General features: G+C 40.2%; 1 protein-coding gene across 1 annotated transcript in view; it reads right to left on the reverse strand.

The window, feature by feature from the left end:
- Nucleotides 1-15,907, reverse strand: part of LOC145981580 (solute carrier family 23 member 1-like) — a 93,272-nt gene extending 77,365 nt beyond the window's left edge. Inside the window, exon 1 of the mRNA XM_083114930.1 lies at nt 15,828-15,907. Within this exon, the coding sequence (XP_082971056.1) occupies nt 15,828-15,866 (39 nt within the window). The 5' untranslated portion in view covers nt 15,867-15,907. The remainder of the gene's footprint in view (nt 1-15,827) is intronic.
- Nucleotides 15,908-16,188: the final 281 nt, after the last annotated feature.

The following is a 16,188-nucleotide window of genomic DNA, read 5'->3' on the forward strand; positions in this document are numbered from 1 at the left end:
TTTACCTAACAATATGTTCAGAAAAAAAAGTTACCCTTTGTTATACAAATTATGACTCAACGCAATGCTTTAGAAAACTCAATTTATTTCAATTTCTTGTCAAAGTGGCATAGCTCCCTCTCTCACTAGACCCCTCAATTATTGAACTATTACTGCTACATATCTTACGTCCCCATGGCACACGTAAAATGTTCATGTTTCACTAGACAATACCCAGCCAGCTTAAAAACACCACGTGTTGTACCGATACCAAAGCAAACTCGCAAACACGTTAATGACATACACCTGCTTCCGAAATGACAATCAGGTTTCCGACTTGCACACAGCCGTTATTTAAAATCACCGTATTTTCACTCCGAGCAACAGACAAGAGAACGGCAGTAGCGTTGGTATTACTGGATTTTACTAAAGTAGGGTTGCCAGACGTCCGGTTTTTCCCGGACATGTCCTACATTTTAGCCTTATGTCCGGCGTCCGGAAGGAATTTGAAAAATATCATAAATGACCTACATTTTGAGCGTCACATAATACTAATTAGGAAAATACGTGTTTCAGTTGAACAAAGAAAATCATGCAAGTTATAAAAGTCATGGACTACACTTCCAAACTCAATAGTGAAATTTATTTTCATTCAGTCACTGCACAAAAAGAAAATACAAGTTTGTCCTGCTATAACAGAAACTGAAGCAATTTATGAATAAGTTTTGGGGCCACGTTGTGATGATGTCATTGTTCGATGCATGAGCGAAATTTCTTTCCTCGGGGTTTTTACTGATGGAACAAGGTGTTTCCCGTTGTTATTCAATACTTTGATTGTAAAGCAGGGGGTATAGAGAACAAAGTAATTGAACTAAAAACTACCCCAGATGAAACTTCTGGAACCTTTCAAGTTACGGTAATTGCTGAGTCATGATGCAAATATTAAGAGTACTTTCATTACAAGCATCAGAACGGACTCATGAGGGAAATAATTCTTTTATAAAGTATGTAAAACGTTTGGTCTTGGTTCAATATATTTTCAAAGAGTTTGACTGTTCCAGAGTCTCAGAAATATATTTTGACAACCTGAAATTTTTAGAAGTGAATTGTTTAGTTTTGATTACAAGTTTGAGAATTTTGCATTTAAGAATTCATTAAGAAATCATATTTTTAAAAACTGAAAAGTGCCAATTTCAAATTACTTTCCAACTCGTTCTAGAAATGTGTATTATTTGTTGCGAGTGTTTTGCGTCCTACATTTTGACTTAAAGTCCTACATTTTGGGACATTATGTCCTACATTTCCCTTATAGTGATCTGGTTATACCGTTTTTCCTTTGGTTTTACTAGTGCAATTTTTATTCTGCCGTCTAACAACGTCAATAACACAAAAGGAGACTATCAGTGAATTTTTTGTATTTAAGTATCTAAGTATTCATACACCACAAAATACAGTATTAATATTTATTAAAGGCCCAGGCACCTGACGTCTGTGGTTTACAAACGATTCCGGAATACACAGATTAGTCAGCTTCCGGTGTGAATTTGTTGAGATATATTAGACCAAACTTAGTGGTTACTTCACTGAGCACTTACGTCTTCGATGTAACTACTTAGGTATTCAATTCACTTGGCGATAAACACGCTGAAAAACACTAACGTTGAACACTTAGGGGGAGTTGGGGGGAAAGCACAAATCTTGATGATACCGAGTTCGACGTCTTCAATCTTCTAATCCTCCTGTCGTTGGTTCATAATAAACATGTAGCCTCTCTTCTTTAGTAACCTTTTCTCAGGTTCTGGTAAAGATACTGCACAGGCCGATAGTTCACTCACAGTTTGTTCTTTAGACACTATCTCTCTTTCCGGCAGAGATTATGGCCGATAGTTCAATTACAGTTTTTCACAGCCCGCGAAACCAATAACCAACGTAACACGGATCCTAACCGTATCAATGCTTGACTCGGACTGTCTTCTCCGCAACGCACATCAACCGTTCCCCAGAAAAGACGTTAACTTCTCTTGCCGCCCTTTTTTCCCCAGCGAGGGCGGGTCAACTTTTATAAGGGGTGCGTCAAGATCGGTTACATGGTAACCGTACACTAAAGCCTTTGACACTGTCCATCATGAAATGATCTTAAGCAAATTAAAGTACTACGATTTTTCAGCTCACCCACTCTGGTGGTTTAGATCGTATCTGAACAACAGACAGCAGAGAGTATTCATAAACCCTGCCACACCTCCTCCCTCTCATACCCTGCCACTGGAAACTAGTGTCCCACAGGGATACAGTTACTCACAGTGTTGTTCCTACAGGGCAAACGTATCGACAGAATCAGATTTGCTAAAGCGCATTTACTTAAGGATCAGGAGTTTTGGGACAACCTGATCTTGTCCGATTAAACCAAAATAAACCTGCACGAATCAGATAGTGTGTGACCAGAGTGTGGTGGAGGAAGTCAAATACGCAGGACAATGTTGCTAACACACCTCCATCGGTAAAACATGGTGGAGGATCCATTATCATGTGGGCCTGTATGTCGACTAAAGGAGTTGGGAAATGCAAGTCATTGATGGAATCATGTCTGCAACAATATCCTGAAGAATAACGTGAAAAAAAAAGTGCCCAGCAAATGGGGTTGCCACGTGTGTTCACATTTCAGCAGGATAACGACAGCAAACATACTGCTCAACTCAACAAGGACTGGTTGATTTTGAATGCACCATACCAGTTGAAAACACTAGTTCAAAGTTCACATCTGTCCAATGGAGCATTTAGGGACATTTTTGAAGAAACGTTTCCATAAACATGAGTCAGTGGTGTACCGGCCGCCCCCACAACCTCCGCAATGCAGGGGGGCCAGAGGTGTAGGGGGCCCGCAATGTTCTCTCTCTCTGCTCCTGAAATTGTACATAATCGAAAGGATTCAACACATAGTGTCGCTTATTTAAAAAATGGATTTGCGAATCAGAAATCTGGTTCCCATTAACCAGTGGCGTATACAGTGTCCAACATCTGGGCTATCTCACTATGTCACGTGGTCCTAGGCTATGAATAGAAATAAGTTTACCAACTCCTAAAAAATCAGGTTGCCAACTCACAAGAAATCAGGTTGCCAACTCACAAGAAATCAGGTTGCCAACTCACAAGAAATCGGGTTGCCAACTCACAAGAAATCAGGTTGCCAACTCACAAGAAATCGGGTTGCCAACTCACAAGAAATCGGGTTGCCAACTCACAAGAAATCAGGTTGCCAACTCACAAGAAATCAGGTTCCAAACTCCAGAATCACCATCATCGTCTCACTGATATGAATAATTTTATTTACAATTTCTGATCGATTTTTCCCCTGTATTTTATTCTCCAGACTTCAGGCTTCGCAGATCGCCCAGCTAGCCTAGAATATACGCTCCTGCCATTAACATATCATATGATGACGTCTGCAATAATAAGCAGTGGCGTATTGTCTCAGCTAGAGGGGCCGGGCAACTTGACATAAGGGTGTCATCCGAGATGCAGAATTAACTTACTTCCTCACAGATGGCAATCGATAGGAGAATTCTCTCATCTCATACCTTTATAGCTATGCAGTTTGTCGTAAACTTAGTGTATAGATCCACCAACTTATTTGAAACCCTGGCCAGAAACAAGTGGCGCTAGTGTCGAATGTTTTGGAGGGGAGCTCGGGAACTCTGGGGCAAGGGAAGGGATGGCAGAAACACGTGTTTTCCTCCTGTGTTGCCAAATCTAGAAGTGGGCGTGTGCCGTGAAAGGTTTGCAAGTAAACAAATATGCAGGCCGAATATTAAGTTTCGTTTTTAGACGTGGTAATTCAAATAACATAGCATAAGAGAGAGGAGTTAAAGTTAAAAACGCCTGCAGAAGGATATCGCAGAAGGATATCAACAATTTAAACACATAAGATTAATATTCTAAATTATGTAAACTATAAAAAAAAAATTATGTAAAAAAAAAGAAAAAAAGAATGAATCCAAGTTTCATCAATGTAAACAACAGGCCTCCCTTCGTTGCGGAATCTGTTGATCGCACGAAGATATCTTGCTCTCCAAACCACAATGTTGCTTCGTTCAACCAGAGCTAAGCGAGAGTTTCTACATTTCTTAAATTTAAAGCCTATAATGAATTTCCACCATATTTAATTAACTCAGCTGGTATTAAATCAATGCCAGGTACTTTGTTATTCTTTAGCCTTTTAATAGCATCTTTAACTTCAGTTAAGTTAGGTTCTGGAACTAAAGGTTCTGCTGTGTGGACTTCATTTACTTCTGATTTATCTCCTACATGGACATTTAAAAGGTCATTAAAGTAGTTCTTCCATCTATTTAGAATATCGCTTGGGTCAGCTAGAAAATCACCGTCTTTATCTTTTATCAAGTTTACTTTAGGTTGCCACCCCTTTCTAAATTCATTTACACCTTTATATAAATCTCTGATATTTTTATTTTTGCTGTTTGTTCCAATTTCGTTAATTTTGCTTTTCAAGTAATCTCTTTTTTTACTTCTAAACGTGCGGTTAACTTCTCGCTTTATTCTATTATAATTGTTTAGATTTGTATCATCAGAGTTATTTAACCACCTAAGTCTAGCCTGATTTCTTATTTCTATTAGATTATGACATTCATTATCAAACCATGGCTTACTTTTTCTCGGTTTATGGTATCCTATACTTTCTTTAGCTGCTGATTCTATTGCATTACGTATGTGCTCCCAATTTTTATTTACGTCTGTTTCATTTATATTTTCATCATCATTTAAATCCTGCAAAACATCAAATCTATTTGACAGTTTAATTTGGTAATCTTTCTTAATTCTTTCATCAGTAATCTTTCCTGTATCAAATTTTATAACTTTTAGATTTTGTTGTTTATGATTTATCACTGAGAGTCTTTCTCTTAATTTAGCAAACAACATATAAAATATTATCTAACATTCTTTTAACAAGACTAACCCCATATGCTAATGAAATTATAGGTGATTATCAATGTGTATTTAAACGTAACAGATCAACTACAGATCAAATTTTTCACATCAGACAGACACTTGAAAAAAAGTGGGAATATAATCAAAATGTCATTGATTTCAAAAAAGCATATGATTCGGTCAAAAGAGATAAATTATATAATATATTAGCCGAGTTTGGAATACCTAAGAAGCTTGTTAGTATGATAAAAATATGCACCAGTGAAACAGAAAGTAAAATTCGTGTGGGTATTAATATGTCTGACAAATTTACAATTCATGATGGGTTAAAACAAAGAGATGCATTATCTCCATTACTCTTTAATTTTGCCTTAGAATATGCTGTTAGGAAGGTAAAAGAAACTAAAGAAGGACTAAAATTAAATGGTGTGACTCAGTAGTTAGCATATGCAGATGATGTAGACTTACTGGGGGATGATGTGAATACAATTAAGAATAATGCTAAAATATTTTTCAAAACTGCTAAAGAGATAGGTTTGGAAGTTAACAAAGAGAAAACTAAATATATGCTTACAGGCCGAAACCAAGTGTTAGGTAATAATGAAAATCTAATTATTGATAACAACTCGTTTGAACCAGTTTCCAAATTCAAATATTTAGGAGTAATATTAACAAATGAAAATTATATTAAAGAGGAAATAAAAAGTAGGCTTAATTCAGGAAATGCATGTTACTTCTCTCTTCATAAACTTTTGTCTTCTCGTTTAATGTCTAAGAAACTAAAAGTTAAAATATACAAAACGGTAATTTTGCCTGTAGTATTATATGGATGTGAAACTTGGTCCCTTACATTGACAGAGGAACATAAATTGAGAGTATTTGAAAATAAGATCCTTAGGAAAATCTTTGGACCTAAAAGGGATGAGGAGACAGGTGAGTGGAGAAGGTTACATAATTTAGAAGTACATAATTTGTATTCATGTCCAGATATTATTAGAATAATTAAATCAAGAAGACTTAGGTGGGCAGGCCATGTGGCACGAATGGGAGAGGAAAGAGGAGTTTACAGGATTCTTGTTGGGAAACCTGATGGTAAGAGACCTTTAGGAAGGCCAAGACGAAGATGGAGGGACAACGTTGAGATGGACCTAAGGGAAATCGGTAGGGATGGAAAAGAGTATATAGAACTTGCTCAAGATAGGGAAAGATGGAAGGCCTGTGTTGCTGCAGCCATGAACCTTCGGGTTTAAGAAGGCTAGGGAGTTAGTTAGTTAGAGTTGTTTCATAATTTTCCGTAATGTTTCTCGCCCCCCTGATAATTAATTTCTTTCTTAGCAATAACTAAAAGTTTCAATATTGTAGGAACTTCTCTTTTCACTACGTACATTTCATGGACAATTTCTGGTCAGGGGTTTGTAAATCTTTTTTCTCTCTTTTCAGTTTTTTAAGCAATGACTCCGACCGTCCCGTTAGATATACTGCTCTCTTTAGGGGTTGATCGCGAGGATAATTCCACCCGTCTCTTTTCTCTTCTTCACACTTCTCGATGATTCGTAGTAGCAAATTTCGCTCACTGCTGTGCACAACTTTGGACACTTTTCACTTACTCAAAAACACGTCTACGCACATCAACAAGACTCCTCGAATTCTTGAAGAGAGTAAAATTAGCAACACTGTGTCAGCGGAAGTGGGAAGGTCCTTGCCTGACCAGCGCCAGAGCAAACACCGGGGGTGAGAGAAGGGGGTGGGGGAGGCCGGTTAGTTCGCATATTTTCCGAGGTTTCAGAAAGCTTGGTGGATCTATAGTGTAGTACAGAAGGTCGTTCGGGATCTCTGAGGACAATGTTGGAAGGGTGGTAAGTCCATGAAAACCCATGTCGCCACCAACGATCATGCTCAATTGGAAAACCAGCATTCCGCGCTATAGCCCGACAACGTAATTTCCATTGCAACAGACTTTTCCGAAGAGTTATAATGTCCAACTTTTCCCACTCCTCAGAGGCGAAGATATAGTACAAGCAATGCAAGCACTGCTTGCATAATTCGAATATAATTTAATGTACTTAATGTTCTAACCGTATTTAGTTTCCATCGCACTCGATTTCGCGAAAAAATGCGGCCGCAAACTCCCCCAGCAGCTCTGTAGCAAGCACCAGCCTCAATGCTTGCAGCTGTTCTGCGGGAAAATAAGGCCTCCGAAGGAGTCACATGGCGAAGCGTGAAATTCTGGTGGAACCCGTCCACAAAGCTTCTACAAAAAGCTGTGCTTTCCGAGCTTGCGTGATTCCCGAAAATAGCCGAGTTCAACCGAAAGCAGAAGGATTCATCTATGGGTACGTTGCCAGCAAAAACTAGTAACGAATATTTGTCTTCATGAACACGTAAACAAGATCGCAAATATAATAATAATTGTTAGTCATAAAATAACTAAAAGAAGTTATTATACCTGTTCTAAATTCCATATATATCATATTATATTACAAATTATTTTAGATTTCGCGAAATGTAAAACGCGTAAAAAAAGTTGACATTGGGAGTTGGGGCAGTGGAATTTCTGCACCCCCGTGAAGAGTTTTCTCAGGGAGGGAGGGAAGATTGGACGGACCTTGGTCCTGCACCCTGCTTCCTGGTCGGTCCAGCTCAAATTACGCCAGAAGTGTTGACCGCTACCAGTGTTTGCAACTGCCAAATTATTTACGCAGTAATTCAAGTGAGCTCTTTCACAAATTTTACAATCAATAAATTGACTGCTTTTGAATAAAACTTGGGGTGAAAATAAAGCTATCTGAGAAAGAACTATCTACTGATATTTGTACATGGCATAGAAGTAAATCGTATACATTCTGCATATTATGAGCACAAGAATATGTTTTAATGATTGATTGATTGATTTGTTGTTTTAAGTCCACTTTATGCACAGTAAGGCTAATCGGGACTGGACCTACAGTTTAAAATGGGATCTGAAACACTTGTGCCTCCACCGGGTATCGAACCCGGAACCCCTTGATTACAAGGCGACGACACTACCACTGCGCCATCGGGGAGGCCCGAATATGTTTTAAGTTCTATTATTATGACGCAAGTGGTGTTCCCAGGGTCTTTTTACGGACCCCATTTTGTCATCTTTTCCTTCCTTTGACGTTTTTTCTTAGATATACTGGGCCAAAAGGGGGTTATGTCTACCATCCACCCCCCCCCCCTTCGCCCCGGGCACGCCATTGAATGACACTTTATTACTTAAATATTAATGTACATACTCGTTCTGCTGAAATGATTCTGATTCCTCCGCGTAATTTTTATCTCCAAACTGATATATCTTTCCTTTGTGACGGATAAAATTAAGGAAATAGGTTGGTATCACTTTCTGTTGTTTCAGAGATTTTCAAAGTGATCTTGTGTGGATGCTTGCATTTGCAGTTGTGGAAAGCGCGTGGGATAGTGTGAGTGTTTGTTGCTTCGTGTTTTGAGCTGTGAATTTATCGGAATGAACGCGTATTTAGGAACGGTTGATGTGAAGTGCGGGTGTATTATTGAGCTCAGTATTGCCTATTCTCGGGATTGTTTCCGCAATAAGAGTGTAAAGGACATCTTGAAGTACATTGTAAACAACGAATTACAACAAGTGATGCCCGAACTCCACAAACTGTGTCTGCTAGTACTGACTATACCCGCCACGACAGCGTCAGTTGAAAGATCGTTTTCAACGCTGAAACGTATCAAGACATTCGCCAGGAACAGCATGGGTCAGGTTGTCAGCCCTTGCTCATTTGTCCATTGAGAAGGAACTATTAAAGGAACTCAAAATGGATGAAACTAAATTTTACGATTGTGTGCTTAAACATTTTCTAGAGAAGAAAAGAAGAATGGAGTATGAATATCGTCACTAAGGGTGGCATCCAATGGACCAAGAGTTTGAAATTTATTGTGGTGAGTACATCGTCTATGCATGTGTTTCTTTGCTTTGAAATGAATTTTTTATTGTTTGTGTTTAACTTTTTATTTAGTGTTTAAGTTACTCCAATGCGGTTTTTAGGGTGCCCAAAAATACTAAATTACATCATGCAGCGTAAAATAAACAAATGATTCCCATTTTTTTTTTATCTAAATCGGTTTGGTCACCGTTTGACCATATTAAATAATAATGAACAAATAAAGGTACTAATAAGTAAGTAAGAAATTCCGTCTCCCTTTAGTCGTATGCGGAAAGTTCGCATATGCAAAACGTTTAATATCATATGAATAACGTTACCTGGATTTTTTAAAAAAAGTAAATGTGACGTTTGCGGATCATATGGTTTATTTTTAGTACAGTCACTTTATTACGATATTTTGACAAATCCAGCGACTGGGTAAATGAGGCTATAAACCTTGAACCTTTCCCCTCGGCATGTCGTTGTACTACATGTTTTGTTGTACTGAAACATTGCTTGCCTCCTTCGTAAGACTACGCTTCGCTGCTGCCACTCCTCCTGACAGGCTTTCCAGAGGCCATTGAGAGTGCGTGGACGTCTCTTTCCTAAGGCCCGTTTTAGGAGACCAAATGCACAGAAGCCCATGGGTGACCCATCTGGCGCCTTGACCGGAATGTCGCTGTAAGGAATTGCACGGATGCCAGTTTCCACCTCCATTCGCTGTAAGAACAGAGGAGTCGAACGGGAGGTATGGCTGGATGCTTTATCTTGGTGCACCCAGTCCTGGTTTTTGGCCCCCCCATACAGTGCCGGGATATCTATGTTATAAATGGGTGTTAAAACCTCATCCTGATAGTACGTGGAGTTCACCTTCACATTATTAGCTACACGGCGAATTGCTAGCTTGCCATTATAGCAGTATCCAGCGATGATCATGAAACCCCGTGGAAAACTTTCCTGCCATTCTCGATACAATGTTTGATAATTGTTTTTGTCGCGAGGGCGGCAGTAAATCGCGCGGGGTTTGTGACAGTCACCAAAGTAGACATATGCTTCGTCTAATGTCACCACATTTTTCCATCTCTCCCCTGCAAGATAGGTCTCATAGAGCTTTCTAGCGTTCGTGCGACGTTCCGCAATGTGACGAGGCAACAGCTTGTGAACTCGCCGCTTATGCCGCATTTTTAGTTGCAGGTCCTTCTCGATTATGGTGTTCACTGTTGACACAGACATTCCCAACTTACGTGCGATACTCCTTTGGGGGGCAGGGTTACCACCTGACACAAGGGCCTTCACTTTTCTCACTATGTCCGGTGTACGACTCGTAGCTGCTCGTCGATTTGCCTGTTTCTTCCCCTGTGGAATTAGGCCCAGTCGGCCTTTGCCTTTTTTGTTCAATACCGCACCGATCCCGTTCTTCGATATCACAAAACCACGCTTCTTGCACATTCCTTTGATTGCCGAATAGCTATATTTAGCATCGTAAAGGGCTGTTATGTAGCCCTCCCAGTATGGTTCAATTTTCTTCGGCATCGTTGTAGGTAAATGGCACAACACTCTGCACACGCGTTCTCGGTACTGACGTTACTCAGCATGCACCGTTTGGACGGACTGACGTTGATAACAGGGCCGCCAGCGGCTTTCAAAATCGTCACCAGAGATCCCGAACAACCTTCTGTACAGTTATGAATCCAGTAGAGAGATTCAGTTGCTCAACCAGTCGATGCCTTATTGCTACACAATACGTAAACAAACAAACTTCATAATTCATGACCCTTTTTTTTTTTACCAGTAATATTAGTTTTACACAAGATATTTAAAATGTAACTTCCCCCCAAATATTTTCAAAGCCTCAACATGAAATTGAAATAAGATCTGAGATAAATTTCCCACATTGTCCACGCCTGTTACGTTTTACTTCAAAGGGGCCCAAAACCTCAGGAGGTGGAGCCCAGGGACAATTATCCCTTTGCATTATGTCCAGTAGCCCCTACTTCGCCACGCAGGGTATACAGCGGATACAGTGCTCGAAGTGAAAATTCCTAGCGGCGAATTTCCTTGTTCAAGTTAGGAGAAGAGGATGCTTATGCAAATTATCCACGTGGGGGGATGCTTCATGAATTTTTTCTTAGCTGGGGGAATAGCATCCCCCATGTTCCTTATACTCTCCCCGCCACCTCACACACACTCTTCGAGCACTGATGATCTATTAACAAAATGGTTCCTGTTTCAGGAAAAGTCTTTAATAAATGTCAATGGTCTATCGAAAAGAAATGGCATGGTTAAAATTCTGAATTATAATATTGAGCTCCACTAACACCAATATGAAATAGTGTCCGTGCGGCAACAACCTCTCTTTTTGTGAGGAAGGGGAGGGGGGGGTCCAGTCTTTCCAATCAGCATTTCAATGGGTGACAAATTTTCAGTGAATAGGTAAAGTCCTATCGCCGCTTTATTATCTATCTCTCAAGACTGGAGTCCGCTGCTATTTCTTCGTAGCAGATTGAAATTTACCTTTTGATGATACAATTTGCCCTGCAGTTACGGCTCGATCAATCTTTAATTTTCACGGACGCATTGAGTGTACTTCAAGCGTTATCACGAACAGGTCGAGCAGCATATAAGTTGACGGTATTTCCCTATCTTATTCTCCGAATCATGCTTCAACAACCAAGTCTGTCAGCGACCTTTACATATATTCGCGCCCACAGTGACCTCAATAAATATCAAGATCGCGTCGATGTAATGGCTAAACAAGCAAGAACGAAAGAAAATGTTACCCTGATGCGCCTGCCGTACACTGACCTCCTCCCACGGGTCAAAATCAAAGTAGAACAACAATGGGATGATTTGTGCACCCAGCAACTACGCAATACCCATACATATAAATGGCAGGCACAAGTCAGCAACAAACGTCCTTGGTTTCAACACATTAACCTACCCCGTGCAGTTTTAGTGTTTACCATGAGATTGCGTACAGGTCACGTTGTCATACATCCCAGTTCATATACCGTGCCTGCAACTTCCTGTCAGTGTGAGAACCTATACAATCAACCATACATTTGTTTTCACAATGCCGACTTCGACAACAACATCGCAATATATATCCTATTGAGAAACTGATATATATCCTGATTCGATGACAAAAAATGCGAAGGCAGAGGGGGGGGGGGAGGCTAGCTAACCATTGTGCGTCCGTCCCACTCTGGCATCTTCTCGACATTTTTTCACTAAGGGATCCCCAATATTTTACTTGCAGGGGGGTGCCCAGAGAACTGCGCTACGCCACTGACATGAGTGTAAGTCAAAGAAGATCTGAAGAGGCCCGCATCTTAGAGTATGGGAGGAAATCAGCCGAGACATCTGCAAGACCTTGGTTCCTTCTATGCACAGGAGATGCCAAGGGTTATGGTTCTGGCAATTAAATTGTCTCATTTTGTAACATTTTTATGTTAGCTTTTCTGTTTTCATTGCAACTGTACGAACATCAAAATAGCATTATTGTGTTAAAATATAATGTTCTTTCGTTATTGATAAAGTTTGTGGGAACAAACTGTTGTAAATAAATCACCATGTGTGTTATAACTACACGTGAGGAAAATACCTATGTACTAAGGCTTTTATTGTAATATTTGCTTTCGTTTACTTCTCACACTTCAACTGCACGAACAACATTGTGAGTAACTATATATCCTAGTCTCCTACATACCAATTTTACAGCCGACATACCTACTGTAATAAAACACAATACAGTTTATTTTTACGCCGATGACACTCAACTGCAAATCCTCTTTCCACGAAAATCATATGGTAGTACAACCATAGCATTGCTCAGTGATGATTTAACCAGCAAGAATAGCTCTGCTGTAAAAAATAAACCCACAAAAGTGAACTTTCTCTATTATTGGTTCCCGAAATTGTCTCTCTGATAAATTCTAGCGAGATATGCATCAAACTAAACACATCTATAATCCCCAACAGGTTTAAAAATCTAGGAGTTAATTTCGAACATAGGCGTGCGCACGGGGGAGCAAGGCGGACAATTGCCCACCCTAATCCCGGACGTTCGCAGATTTTTTCACAAAGAGAGAAGCAAGGTTTCTACCATGGGGCATATTACCCCTATAATAGTGTTGCTCCCTCAAAAAAAACACCACTTGAATTTGAAATTATCTCATTCCTGCATCCCCATTACATAAAAATTAATGTATATTACTATGACTGAAATCAAATTATACGTGTGAAATATATACTCTTAGGTTGACATTAGTTTTCGAAGGGGGAGGTGTGCCCCCCCCCCTCCAGACGTTCAATGCCCCTGTATTATTATACTTTCACCTAGAAATTTAGTGTAGAGGAATCTTATTGCTGTTATTAAACGGTATTAGCTATACTCTTAAAGAGAATGAAGTATTTTCAAGCCGCTGAAAGTTCAAAGCAACTACAGGGAAAGGAGGTGTAGTGGCGCCACCCTCCCCCCAACCTTGGACGGAAATCAATTCTAGGGGAGCAAACATTTAAGTAAAAGAAAGCAAGACTAGCAGAATCTAAGAGTAGCAGGACAAAAGGTACTCAAGATGGAATTAGTTTTCAAATCTTTCTTGCATTATATCTTCCAGACGGCCAGAAGCACCTGCAGAGAGGGAATTGTCCCCTCGACTTCAAATATTATACAAATAATTCTTACAGAGTTGCCAAGTTCAGAGCCGTAGCTAGGGGGCGGCGGGAGTTGTCCCTGGGCGCCGAACAATCGGAATGAGAAAAATTCTAAAAGAGAATGCTAGGGCATCCCATGAATTTTTTTTTGCGCCCTATTACATCAATACTGTTGTCAATTTTTAAAAATTTGGATCGAAAAACGTTCTTGCTCGCTTCGCTAGCAATTTGTTTTCTGTATTGCATTGTAAATTACCACAGAGAAGTAAGAACAACTAAGTACTTCAGGCAGTTGCTCCTATAACAGTTTGGTTTGTAGGAAAAGGAGCGCGCACATTCAGAGACCATTTATATAAATTTTGCTGTTGGTTTGTTATGGGGCGGATGAATTGATTATGTAATGTTTTTCAATAATAAAAAAAGGTAAAGTGTTCCCCTGTGCATAGCACCACGCCATGAAGGCGTATAGGGGGTGTGGGGGTAACGCCCGACACTTTCTTGATCCGGTCGTGAGTGGGGGTGATGTGATCAGCATCACGCCCCTGACCGCCTTTACCCCCCAGGGTTTCCCCCAGGTACCCATGTTATTCGACGCTGGGTAGGCGCCGGGGCCGCTTCCACCGTTAGAAAAGTTCCCGGATTTGAACCGGCCGGGGATCGAACCCGGGACCTTTAGCATGGTAGTCAGACGCGTTACCGACTGATCCACCGCGGCCTTCAATAATAATATATATATATATATATATATATATATATATATGTATACACATATACCTATCAACTCAATAAAACTAAAACAGTGAGATAAAATTAGGTTTTTCTTTCCCGACTGAACTTTAAAGGCTCGTGCCCCACTTAATCAGAGGGTCTGCGCACGCCTATGTTTTCGAATAACACCTTAACTGGGTCAGAAACAAAGTTAAAAAGCTTACGCTGTGCTAAGATCGTTCTACAGTTTCAACGAATGCCTAGAAACATTTTTTTAAATGAGACTCGTACAATCACTGGTCTATATACTAGACTACTGTGATGTAATATACGGACCAAATCTATCTGTCCCAAAGAAACAAGCTTCATGAAGTCCAAAATGCATTTCTCAGTTTCGTGTACGACTAAGATAATGTGATCTTATCAACCCCCAACTCTAAACGCAAACAACATGGCCAGACGTGGGAAACTCCATCTGTGTTGTTTTATTCATAGTCTTTTACAAACAAAAACACCTGAAAAACGTTTCCAGACATTTAAATTCAGAAGAGAAATACATGATTATAAAACAAGGGAAAAATCAAAACTTGAGCTTCCAAAGCACACACTACTGCCTTTCGAAAACTTTTGGGGTTCACGAGCAGGGCCTCCCCGATGACGCAGTGTTAGCGTCGTTGCCTTCTAATGAAGGGGTCCCGGGTTCGATACCCGGTGGAGGCACATAGTGGTTCGGATCTCACTTTAAACTGTAGGTCCAGTCCCGATTAGCCTATCTGTGCATAAAGTGGACTTAAAACACCAAATCAATCAATCAAACGGATTCACGAGCGTGGAATGAACATCCTTCTTCCATAACGTTCCTCAGAGGGTCCAAGAATCGATTCCCAGTGGAAGCACATTACATTAAGTGCCTCTGATTCCAATATAAGTTGGGTAGGTATCGACTTGATTAGGCTCTGTGCATATAATGGATTTTAATACAAATCTGTGTATTGCAAAAATCTAAAAGAACGGTAAACTGTTAATACCAATACTATGACCGTACGATTCCACTAAATAATGGCATCGGAAACGAAAATAATTAGTGTATTTTATTTGACATAAAAGATTCGTGCCTAAATGTGGTTTTGTAGTACATGATGGAACAGAATGCAACATCTTACACGTGACTTATCTTTCGGTCTGACTGTAAAACGGCATTGGTAAATTTATACCGTAGTAATTAAAGTATTAAGTAAAATCCTTTTAGCCGACATTAGTTAGTCCCGAGAATTTGAAACCGAAATCTGTAGTTTCACCCCCCCCCCCCCCCCCCCCGTATTCAGGCTGGCACCGTCACTGCGACAAATACATTATCCAGTTCTGTATTATTCAAGGTAACGAAAAATAACGCAGTACCTTTATATTTGCTCCTGTAATTTCTTTAACGCGTTACTAATGCAACTACAGGAAACATACTGAAAATCCGCACCGAATAAGCATTATTATATTAACACTGTGCCTTTTGTGAGAATGACAGTACGATACCCCTCAGGCAAGAGATTGACAGCTGTGATCTGTTAAAAGAGATTTGAAGCAAATGTTACAGAGAACGAACCTCAACTTCAGAGTGAAGTGATAAATGCAACTGACCTCACTTTGCAAGTCCAGAGCAGGGTTGTCCGTTGCCATAGCTACGCGGTAAGCACTATCAAAGCAACTTTCCCTTCTGCTTCCAAACAACTGAGACAACGGGTCGAGTGAAAGTTACGTCCGGCCGCGTTTATGTGCGCGGCGCTAGTGTCGCGGTCATTTCGTCATTTTTTTTCTGTTTGTAATATTCCACTCACCTTGCAATTAAAAGAGCACTGCCCATGGGCGGAGTTTGAGCTTTTGCTTTTGGGGGGGCAGACTCTGGGAGAAGCATATTATGTACCTGAGGCATAGGCGCCGACTCCATGGGGCTTGGGGGGCTCGAGCCCCCCCAATGTTAACGATGTGGGGGCAGAACCCC

Source organism: Lepisma saccharinum, chromosome 29 (genome assembly GCF_977018435.1).
Source record: "Lepisma saccharinum chromosome 29, izLepSacc3.1, whole genome shotgun sequence".
In the NCBI taxonomy this organism is placed as follows: Eukaryota; Metazoa; Arthropoda; class Insecta; order Zygentoma; family Lepismatidae; genus Lepisma; species Lepisma saccharinum.